At 58.4% G+C, this 12,288-nt stretch overlaps 1 protein-coding gene across 2 annotated transcripts in view; it reads right to left on the bottom strand.

The window, feature by feature from the left end:
* The window catches only part of UBASH3B (ubiquitin associated and SH3 domain containing B), a 104,956-nt gene extending 94,396 nt beyond the window's left edge, over positions 1 to 10,560 (bottom strand). For both annotated transcript variants that reach the window (XM_075328385.1, XM_075328387.1), the window contains exon 1: positions 10,298 to 10,560. In XM_075328385.1, the coding sequence (XP_075184500.1) occupies positions 10,298 to 10,425 (128 nt within the window). In that variant the 5' untranslated portion in view covers positions 10,426 to 10,560. The remainder of the gene's footprint in view (positions 1 to 10,297) is intronic.
* Between the last annotated feature and the right edge of the window lie 1,728 nt (positions 10,561 to 12,288).

Genomic DNA, 12,288 nt, shown 5'->3' with positions numbered 1-12,288 from the left:
CGGAAATTGCTGTATATGACTGTACAATTAGAGGGAGTCAAAGATCTGAGAGAATGAAGGGACGGTGGTGCGGTGCTGCATGCCCTTCACAATGACTCCTCGGGGTGCAGGGACCTGGGGGCTTCACCAGAGCTAAGCAGGGACCTGCAGCAGGGGGCTTCACCAGAGCTAAGCAGGGAGCTGCAGCAGGGGGCTTCACCAGAGCTGAGCAGGGACCTGAAGCAGGGGGCTTCACCAGAGCTGAGCAGGGACCTGCAGCGGGGGGCTTCACCAGAGCTGAGCAGGGACCTGCAGCGGGGGGCTTCACCAGAGCTGAGCAGGGACCTGCAGTGGAGGGGGGCTTCACCAGAGCTGAGCAGGGACCTGCAGAGGGGGGCTTCACCAGAGCTGAGCAGGGACCTGCAGCGGAGGGGAGTGGGGTTTCACCGGAGCTTCATCCCCCTCAATCTCAGGACCCCCGATGAGCAGTAAATGATCCCCAATCCCGAGGTTGGGAGATGATGGATAGCAGCACACACCCTTCGGGCTTTAGCTCTCGGGGCGCAGGAGGAGCCCCTCGATATGACGCGATGAAAGCCAGAAATAACGAGAAAAGGAAATGAACCAACAGCCCCGAAATACAGAAGAACAGATATAGAAAAGAAGAACTGGAAAAGCAGAAAAACGCTCAGTGAAATGGGGTGAAAGGGCTAAAGTCGGCGGTGGCAGCAGGGGTGGGACCGACCCTGCGCTCCACAATCCTGCTGCCGCCTCTTCATCCTGCTGAGGCCCATCCACTCCATGCATGAACCAGGAGGCACAGGATGAGCAGAGCTGCAGCTGCCGCGTCCTCCTGGGAACCCCAATGAGCGACTGTCTCTGTAGATAAACCAGTTTCCTCTGCTGGATGTTGCACAATGTGACTATTACTTTACTGGAGGGTGGGGGATGGGGGGGGTAAATATCAGATTCTGCTCATTACCGGGGAGCATTTTGCTATAAAACAGACGCAGTGGAGTCTCTGATCGATACTGGAAAGGTCAGAGGGGCGAGCACCAGACACCGGCTTCAATACCACCCAAGGTCACAGGAGCCCGAGACTTCAGGTGAGGCCACCGCGGGTCCTTCATATAACACAGTCCCCAACCCTCCGGCTGTGCACCCAGGATCGCCGTCCCCTCACAATGCTGGAGCCCCGTACACCAGAATTCCCCCGAATCTCAAACATGTCATATACTGCTATCAAAAACATAACCTCATCATCCTGGCTGCAGCAGGAGCCTCTCCCCTCTGAAAAGATGTCTAGACTCCACCCTTAGGCTAAGCCCCACCTCCTCAGCCCAGATTAGAACAGATTCTCAGGATTAATCCCTCTGTTTTTGGATGAATATCTATAAGGCTTTAGGGGAAAGGATAAAGGGGATGGATATATGCACCCCACAAAGCCTGATCCGCACCGCCGGAGGAGATCATCATTCCCCTGTCACCCCAATCATCGATCACTGGATCAAAACAGTCAGAAAACAACGTCACACATTTCAAGAAAAATTTGTTATTTTTTTCTAAAAGTTGGTGAAATCCAACCCTCGCTACACGGGCCCCGCGCCCCTCGCTACACGGTCCCCGCGCCCCGCGCCCCCCGCTACACGGCCCCCGCGCCCCCCGCTACACGGGCCCCGCGCCCCTCGCTACACGGGCCCCGCGCCCCTCGCTACACGGGCCCCTGCGCCCATCGCTACACGGGCCCCTGCGCCCATCGCTACACGGGCCCCTGCGCCCATCGCTACACGGGCCCCTCGCTACACGGGCCCCGCGCCCCTCGCTACACGGGCCCCGCGCCCCTCGCTACACAGCCCCCGCGCCCCCCGTTATACAGCCCCCGCGCCCCTCGTTATACAGGCCCTGCGCCCCCCGTTATACAGGCCCCGCGCCCCCATTATACAGCCCCGCGCCCCCCGTTATACAGCCCCCTGGCGGCGCGGTCGGCGGAGTCCAGGCAGACGCTTCACGTACGATGTGTCATACTCAGTAACGCGACAGGACATGTAAAAGTCTCCAAACCGTGGAAAATGCGACATGAGCAAAACGCGAGCGGAGACAAGACCGGGCAGAGCACATCGGCTGAATAATGAGGGGCCGCCGTCAATCAGCGCCGGTTTTGCCCCGTTTTATGGAATTTACGCCCACGCCGATTTCCAGTGACTCATCTGGAGCAGAGATTCGGATTTACAGATTATATACGTATAATGATGGGGGGCAGAGGACGCGCCATAATCTGATGACGGAGGTGCGGAGCGCCATGCTAAGTATCTACAGCGCTACAGAGTGCAAAAAGTTATAAAAAACCTGCATGAAATAGCGGTGTGGACGGTGCGATCCACAGAGCCGTATACATACAGCTGTCAGTCTGAAAAAGAAGAGCTGCAGTGTAAAGAATGGATGAGAAGCACTGAGGTTCTTATAATGAGCAGCAGGTGTAGTTCAGGTCACCTCCAATATACGGCGGAGTCACTGACGATAGACTAAAACCGACCCCAAAGGGGCAAATAGCGGCGAGTCTGTGACCGCACATAGGGATTCATAGCAGCTGAAGGCAGAAGTTACATATGAGTTATGTGACCCCCGGCCCCCAAAATAATCTGAGGCCGAGTCTCTCTGTACTAACGGGGCGGAAAGGAAAAAGATGCAAAAGCTGAAATTGGGAGAAAGTGTGATCATGTGACCCAGGAGCACAGGACGCAGCACTGCAGACAGCGCCGCCACAGGAGCACAGGACGCAGCACTGCAGACAGCGCCGCCACTGGAGCACAGGACGCAGCACTGCAGACAGCGCCGCCACTGGAGCACAGGACGCAGCACTGCAGACAGCGCCGCCACAGGAGCACAGGACACAGCACTGCAGACAGCGCTGCCACAGGAGCACAGGACGCAGCACTGCAGACAGCGCCGCCACCGGAGCACAGGACGCAGCACTGCAGACAGTGCCGCCACAGGAGCACAGGACACAGCACTGCAGACAGCGCTGCCACAGGAGCACAGGACGCAGCACTGCAGACAGCGCCGCCACCGGAGCACAGGACGCAGCACTGCAGACAGTGCCGCCACAGGAGCACAGGACACAGCACTGCAGACAGTGCCAGCACAGGAGCACAGGACACAGCACTGCAGACAGCGCCGCCACAGGAGCACAGGACACAGCACTGCAGACAGCGCCGCCATATGAGCACAGGACGCAGCACTGCAGACAGCGCCAGAACAGGAGCACAGGACGCAGCACTGCAGATAGTGCCGCCACAGCAGCACAGGACGCAGCACTGCAGACAGCGCCGCCATAGGAGCACAGGACGCAGCACTGCAGACAGCGCCGCCATAGGAGCACAGGACGCAGCACTGCAGACAGCGCCGCCACAGGAGCACAGGACGCAGCACTGCAGACAGCGCCGCCATAGGAGCACAGGACGCAGCACTGCAGACAGCGCCGCCATAGGAGCACAGGACGCAGCACTGCAGACAGCGCCAGCACAGGAGCACAGGACGCAGCACTGAAGACAGCGCCAGAACAGGAGCACAGGACGCAGCACTGAAGATAGCGCCGCCACAGCAGCACAGGACGCAGCACTGCAGACAGCGCCATCACAGGACACAGCATTGCAGACAACATTGCCACAGAAGCACTGCAGACACCGCCCCCACAGGAGCACAGGATGCAGCACTGCAGACAGCGCCACCACAGGAGCACAGGACGCAGCACTGCAGACACCGCCACCTGAGGAGCACAGGACGTAGCACTGTAGACAACGCCATCACAGGACACAGCATTGCAGACAACATTGCCACAGAAGCACTGCAGACACCGCCCCCACAGGAGCACAGGATGCAGCACTGCAGACAGCACCACCACAGCAGCACAGGACGCAGCACTGCAGACAGCGCCGCCACAGGAGCACAGGACGCAGCACTGCAGACAGCGCCACCACAAAAGCACAGGACGCAGCACTGCAGACAGCGCCACCACAGGAGCACAGGACGCAGCACTGAAGATAGCGCCGCCACAGCAGCACAGGACGCAGCACTGCAGACAGCGCCATCACAGGACACAGCATTGCAGACAACATTGCCACAGAAGCACTGCAGACACCGCCCCCACAGGAGCACAGGATGCAGCACTGCAGACAGCGCCACCACAGGAGCACAGGACGCAGCACTGCAGACAGCGCCACCTGAGGAGCACAGGACGTAGCACTGTAGACAACGCCATCACAGGACACAGCATTGCAGACAACATTGCCACAGAAGCACTGCAGACACCGCCCCCACAGGAGCACAGGACACAGCACTGCAGACAGCACAGCCACCGGAGCACAGGACACAGCAATGCAGACAGCACCACCTCAGGAGCACAGGACGCAGTATTGCAGACAGCGCCGCCACAGGAGCGCAGGACGCAGCACTGCAGACAGCGCCGCCACAGGAGCACAGGACGCAGCACTGCAGACAGCGCCACCTGAGGAGCACAGGACGTAGCACTGTAGACAACGCCATCACAGGACACAGCATTGCAGACGTCGCCACAGAAGCACTGCAGACACTGCCCCCACAGGAGCACAGGATGCAGCACTACAAACAGCGCTGTCACAGGAGCACAGGACGCAGCACTGCAGACAGCGCCGCCACATGTAAGCCTAAAAACGGTCCCTAATTCAAAAGACCAGTTCCAGGTTTTAGTAGTGATCCTCTGAAGATGCCGAAGACTAAATCACTGAGCTATCAACCCAAGGCACCGGCAGCCAACACTGGGCTACTGACGACCCAAGGCACCGGCAGCCAACACTGGGCTACTGACGACCCAAGGCACCGGCAGCCAACACTGGGCTACTGACGACCCAAGGCACCGGCAGCCGACATGGGGCTAGTGGACCCTGTATGCTAAGATGGTGCCGAGCTGGAATCCATTCCCCCACAGGGGGCTCCAAGGCGCCAAGACTCGGTTGTGGTGTAACAGTAGCGGGTGCAGTAACAGTAGCGGGTGCAGTAACAATAGCGGGTGCAGTAACAATAGCGGGTGCAGTAACAATAGCGGGTGCAGTAACAGTAGCGGGTGCAGTAACAGTAGCGGGTGCAATGTCGGGGATTTTGCTACTATTTTTTGGACCCTTTAATAAGACGTCCAACTACTAAGCCCCCAGTGATCGGCTGCAAACCTTCCCGTCAGCGCCCCCCACAGGACACATTGTAGATGACACTATGTAATGAACGTATAGTAGGAGCCCCCCACACTGACTATCCCTTCATATATCCGAGCTCTCCTGCCGGCGCCCCCAATATTTCATGTCATGGAAGTGCTGAGATACATTGTATTCTGGTAAATGTTTCTATAGCAACAGAGTCATATAAGGGGATATTTAAAGGGGTCCTGCACGTTCACACACAGCCTCCCGGACATTCCCCGGTGATCGGCAGCAGCGGTCTCTGTTCTCTTCTCCAGGGTCTAAATTATTAGTGCAATAAATAAAAGAAAATACTGAATATTTGAGATTTGTGGGTGAAAATGACTTCACTGATAAACAGATAATAATGGCGCTCGCTGCGTCGTGTAGATAAACGGCCGACGAGGGCACGAGGACCGGGAAATACTGTGACAAGTTTCCAGCAGATTTGGGAAAACGTTTTTTAAAAAAGGTCCCACAGCGAACGACGGCCAATCAGCTGATGCCTATAGCAAATGTTACAGAACAAACGATCGTCCCCACATCTAATCTCCATGATTGGTGCAGCCACACAGGGGCCCAGGAGGTCAGGGGGCCACATCCACCTCCACAGCAGGGGGACATATCACTGATACAGCCACACAGGGGCCCAGGAGGTCAGGGGGCCACATCCACCTCCACAGCAGGGGGGACATATCACTGATACAGCCACACAGGGGCCCAGGAGGTCAGGGGGCCACATCCACCTCCACAGCAGGGGACATATCACTGATACAGCCACACAGGGGCCCGGGAGGTCAGGGGGCCACATCCACCTCCACAGCAGGGGGACATATCACTGATACAGCCACACAGGGGCCCAGGAGGTCAGGGGGCCACATCCACCTCCACAGCAGGGGGACATATCACTGATACAGCCACACAGGGGCCCAGGAGGTCAGGGGGCCACATCCACCTCCACAGCAGGGGGGACATATCACTGATACAGCCACACAGGGGCCCAGGAGGTCAGGGGCCACATCCACCTCCTCAGCAGGGGGACATATCACTGATACAGCCACACAGGGGCCCGGGAGGTCAGGGGCCACATCCACCTCCACAGCAGGGGGACATATCACTGATACAGCCACACAGGGGCCCAGGAGGTCAGGGGGCCACATCCACCTCCACAGCAGAGGGGACATATCACTGATACAGCCACACAGGGGCCCAGGAGGTCAGGGGGCCACATCCACCTCCACAGCAGAGGGGACATATCACTGATACAGCCACACAGGGGCCCAGGAGGTCAGGGGGCCACATCCACCTCCACAGCAGGGGGACATATCACTGATACAGCCACACAGGGGCCCAGGAGGTCAGGGGGCCACATCCACCTCCACAGCAGGGGGACATATCACTGATACAGCCACACAGGGGCCCAGGAGGTCAGGGGGCCACATCCACCTCCACAGCAGGGGGGACATATCACTGATACAGCCACACAGGGGTCCAGGAGGTCAGGGGGCCACATCCACCTCCACAGCAGGGGGACATATCACTCATACAGCCACACAGGGGCCCAGGAGGTCAGGGGGCCACATCCACCTCCACAGCAGGGGGACATATCACTCATACAGCCACACAGGGGCCCAGGAGGTCAGGGGGCCACATCCACCTCCACAGCAGGGGGACATATCACTGATACAGCCACACAGGAGCCCAGGAGGTCAGGGGGCCACATCCTCCTCCACAGCAGGGGGACATATCACTGATACAGCCACACAGGGGCCCAGGAGGTCAGGGGGCCACATCCACCTCCACAGCAGGGGGACATATCACTGATACAGCCACACAGGGGCCCAGGAGGTCAGGGGGCCACATCCACCTCCACAGCAGGGGGGACATATCACTGATACAGCCACACAGGGGCCCAGGAGGTCAGGGGGCCACATCCACCTCCACAGCAGGGGGACATATCACTGATACAGCCACACAGGGGCCCAGGAGGTCAGGGGGCCACATCCACCTCCACAGCAGGGCGGACATATCACTGATACAGCCACACAGGGGCCCAGGAGGTCAGGGGGCCACATCCACCTCCACAGCAGGGGGACATATCACTGATACAGCCACACAGGGGCCCAGGAGGTCAGGGGGCCACATCCACCTCCACAGCAGGGGAGACATATCACTGATACAGCCACACAGGGGCCCAGGAGGTCAGGGGGCCACATCCACCTCCACAGCAGGGGGACATATCACTGATACAGCCACACAGGGGTCCAGGAGGTCAGGGGGCCACATCCACCTCCACAGCAGGGCGGACATATCACTGATACAGCCACACAGGGGTCCAGGAGGTCAGGGGGCCACATCCACCTCCACAGCAGGGCGGACATATCACTGATACAGCCACACAGGGGTCCAGGAGGTCAGGGGGCCACATCCACCTCCACAGCAGGGCGGACATATCACTGATACAGCCACACAGGGGTCCAGGAGGTCAGGGGGCCACATCCACCTCCACAGCAGGGCGGACATATCACTGATACAGCCACACAGGGGTCCAGGAGGTCAGGGGGCCACATCCACCTCCACAGCAGGGGGACATATCACTGATACAGCCACACAGGGGCCCAGGAGGTCAGGGGGCCACATCCACCTCCACAGCAGGGGGACATATCACTGATACAGCCACACAGGGGCCCAGGAGGTCAGGGGGCCACATCCACCTCCACAGCAGGGGGGACATATCACTGATACAGCCACACAGGGGCCCAGGAGGTCAGGGGGCCACATCCACCTCCACAGCAGGGGGGACATATCACTGATACAGCCACACAGGGGTCCAGGAGGTCAGGGGGCCACATCCACCTCCACAGCAGGGGGACATATCACTGATACAGCCACACAGGGGCCCAGGAGGTCAGGGGGCCACATCCACCTCCACAGCAGGGGGGACATATCACTGATACAGCCACACAGGGGCCCAGGAGGTCAGGGGGCCACATCCACCTCCACAGCAGGGGGACATATCACTGATACAGCCACACAGGGGCCCAGGAGGTCAGGGGGCCACATCCACCTCCACAGCAGGGGGGACATATCACTGATACAGCCACACAGGGGCCCAGGAGGTCAGGGGGCCACATCCACCTCCACAGCAGGGGGACATATCACTGATACAGCCACACAGGGGTCCAGGAGGTCAGGGGGCCACATCCACCTCCACAGCAGGGGGGACATATCACTGATACAGCCACGCAGGGGTCCAGGAGGTCAGGGGGCCACATCCACCTCCACAGCAGGGCGGACATATCACTGATACAGCCACACAGGGGCCCAGGAGGTCAGGGGCCACATCCACCTCCACAGCAGGGGGGGACATATCACTGATACAGCTACACAGGGGCCCAGGAGGTCAGGGGGCCACATCCACCTCCACAGCAGGGGGACATATCACTGATACAGCCACACAGGGGCCCAGGAGGTCAGGGGGCGACAGCCACCTCCACAGCAGGGGGGACGTATCACTGATACAGCCACACAGGGGCCCAGGAGGTCAGGGGGCCACATCCACCTCCACTGCAGGGGGGACATATCACTGATACAGCCGCACAGGGGCCCAGGAGGTCAGGGGGCCACATCCACCTCCACAGCAGGGGGGACATATCACTGATACAGCCGCACAGGGGCCCAGGAGGTCAGGGGGCCACATCCACCTCCACAGCAGGGGGGACATATCACTGATACAGCCACACAGGAGGTCAGGGGGCCACATCCACCTCCACAGCAGAGGGACATATCACTGATACAGCCACACAGGGGCCCGGGAGGTCAGGGGGCCACATCCACCTCCACAGCAGGGGGGACATATCACTGATACAGCCACACAGGGGCCCAGGAGGTCAGGGGGCCACATCCACCTCCACAGCAGGGGGACATATCACTGATACAGCCACACAGGGGCCCAGGAGGTCAGGGGGCCACATCCACCTCCACAGCAGAGGGGACATATCACTGATACAGCCACACAGGGGCCCAGGAGGTCAGGGGGCCACATCCACCTCCACAGCAGGGGGGACATATCACTGATACAGCCACACAGGGGCCAGGAGGTCAGGGGGCCACATCCACCTCCACAGCAGAGGGGACATATCACTGATACAGCCACACAGGGGCCCAGGAGGTCAGGGGGCCACATCCACCTCCACAGCAGGGGGAATAGGGTATTATGAGGGGCTCTTGGACTGTAGAGGGCCCATATACTGTCACTGCACAGGGGCCTCTTCTGCAGATCCCCTGGAAAGTGGGGTGTCCCCAATACACAGGTCCCCTGAAAAGCGCGATGATGTCCCCAGTACGCCGGGCTCCTGTAACGTGCAGTGGCCTCTCTGGGGACACAGGTCTCTTGCTGATTTTTCATAGGTCTTGTAGATGCAAAGGTCTCCAGAACTGGGATAAAACACAGCAAACACACAGGACCGAGCAAAGCAGCTGCTGCAGAACCTCTTTTCACAAGTTTCCCTTTCCCGTCACATGGTTTCCCTTATCCCAATACGAACCCCACATCCCTCCAGCTCTGCAGCTGGGTCTTATTTACGCCGCAGTCCATCTGTGCTGCAGGAACGCTCCACAACACAGGGACAGATGCCAAAAACGAGGACCCACCAGGGCCCCCACTACCCCACCAACCATGCAGGAAGACAAGGAGCCTCCGGGGGACCCACCACCAACCATGCAGGAAGACAAGGAGCCTCCGGGGGACCCACCACCAACCATGCAGGAAGACAAGGAGCCACCGGGGGACCCACCACCAACCATGCAGGAAGACAAGGAGCCACCGGGGGACCCACCACCAACCATGCAGGAAGACAAGGAGCCACCGGGGGACCCACCACCAACCATGCAGGAAGACAAGGAGCCACCGGGGGACCCACCACCAACCATGCAGGAAGACAAGGAGCCACCGGGGGACCCACCACCAACCATGCAGGAAGACAAGGAGCCACCGGGGGACCCACCACCAACCATGCAGGAAGACAAGGAGCCACCGGGGGACCCACCACCAACCATGCAGGAAGACAAGGACCCAGCACCCCAATACAAGCGCTGGAGGCAGAACTCACGCCCTGGCTTTCGGGAATCCCATGGAGAGAAGGATTTCGAGGGATGATCCATGCTTGATGGTCCCAGTGCGGGGCTGCCGGTTCTTCCTGGGGATGATCTTGCTGTACAGGTCGTCTTTTGCAGCCATGGTGGAGCAGGGCTCATCCCTCAGACCATGTCACCGCTTCCTGGTGCTGCAGTCACTGACACATTGTATCACTGACACCAGAGCCCCCTGTCCCCTCCTGCCACCTCCTGCCACCAGGTAAGAGTCATGATGAATGGATCAGAGGAGTCTCAGCCACACTCCCCTCCCCTCCTTCTTAAAGGGCCAGCGTAACAATCCCATTTGTCAGCAATAAGGAATCCACAGCTCCTGCCCATGTTCTGCACATTCAGAGGTTCTGGCTGAGGCTCCTCTGCTGCTGCTGCCCCCCAGTGGAGGAAAGTCGGTACTGCAATCAGATCATTCATAGCGCAATGTTAATTCACAAATTTCGCAGCCGATTGTGGAGTCGCGTTTACAACGAATAGGAAATTATATAAATAGAAACTTCATTATATCATCGCGTTACTGGAAGAACCGGAAAACAGCCACAAAAAATAGAAAAGTCACCAGCCGTAACATTAAAACCAGGTAATATGCTGCCGCCCACTCTCTGGCCAACAAGGCCCTGACTCCATGTTCCTCCACATGTGGCCGGTGGTGTCGGCAGCAGATCCCACAAGTGAAGGTGACTGAGCGTTTGTGTCCTCCAGCACTCGGCTCATTAAATGGAGGTGACTGAGCGTGTGTGTCCTTCAGCACTCGGCTCATTTGGTGGAGATGACTAAGCGTGTGTGTCCTCCAGCACTCGGCTCCTTAGGTGAAGGGGACTAAGCGTGTGTGTCCTCCAGCATTTGGCTCATTAGCTGGAGGTGACTGAGCATGTGTGTCCTCCAGCATCCGGCTGATTAGGTGGAGGTGACTAAGCATGTGTGTCCCACTCGGCTCATTAGCTGGAGGTGACTGAGCGTGTGTGTCCTCCAGCACTCTGATCATTAGGTGGAGGTGACTGAGCGTGTGTCCTCCAGCACTCTGATCATTAGGTGGAGGTGACTGAGCGTGTGTCCTCCAGCACTCTGATCATTAGGTGGAGGTGACTGAGCGTGTGTGTCCTCCAGCACTCTGATCATTAGGTGGAGGGGACTGAGGGTGTGTGTCCTCCAGCACTCGGGTCATTAGGTGGAGGTGAAAGAGCATGTCCTCCAGCACTCAGCTGATTAGGAGGAGGTGACTGAGTGTGTGTATCCTCCAGAACTTGGCTCATTAGGTGGAGGTGAAAGAGCATGTCCTCCAGCACTCAGCTGATTAGGAGGAGGTGACTGAGTGTGTGTATCCTCCAGAACTTGGCTCATTAGGTGGAGGTGACTGAACGTGTGTCCTCCAGCACTCTGATCATTAGGTGGAGGTGACTGAGCGGTGTGTCCTCCAGCACTCGGCTCATTAGGTGGAGGTGACTGAACGTGTGTCCTCCAGCATTCTGCTCATTAGGTGGAGGTGACTGAACGTGTGTCCTCCAGCATTCTGCTCATTAGGTGGAGGTGACTGAGCGGTGTGTCCTCCAGCATTCTGCTCATTAGGTGGAGGTGACTGAACGTGTGTCCTCCAGCATTCTGCTCATTAGGTGGAGGTGACTGAGCGTGTGTGTCCTCCAGCATTCTGCTCATTAGGTGGAGGTGACTGAGCGGTATGTCCTCCAGCATTCTGCTCATTAGGTGGAGGTGACTGAACGTGTGTCCTCCAGCATTCTGCTCATTAGGTGGAGGTGACTGAGCGGTATGTCCTCCAGCATTCTGCTCATTAGGTGGAGGTGACTGAGCGTGTGTGTCCTCCAATTCCCATTTTTATACATTGAACACCAGGGGGCACTGTACCATATGGCAGAACTCTGCAGGAGAGACTATAGCATTTAGGCAGTGACTGAGATGTTCTGAGGAGACAATATCATCAATATCTTCCCTGTGAAGG

Source organism: Anomaloglossus baeobatrachus, chromosome 11 (genome assembly GCF_048569485.1).
Source record: "Anomaloglossus baeobatrachus isolate aAnoBae1 chromosome 11, aAnoBae1.hap1, whole genome shotgun sequence".
Classification (NCBI taxonomy): Eukaryota; Metazoa; Chordata; class Amphibia; order Anura; family Aromobatidae; genus Anomaloglossus; species Anomaloglossus baeobatrachus.
Note: the sequence above shows the minus strand (reverse complement) of the source record. Positions and strands in the feature narration are given on the sequence as shown.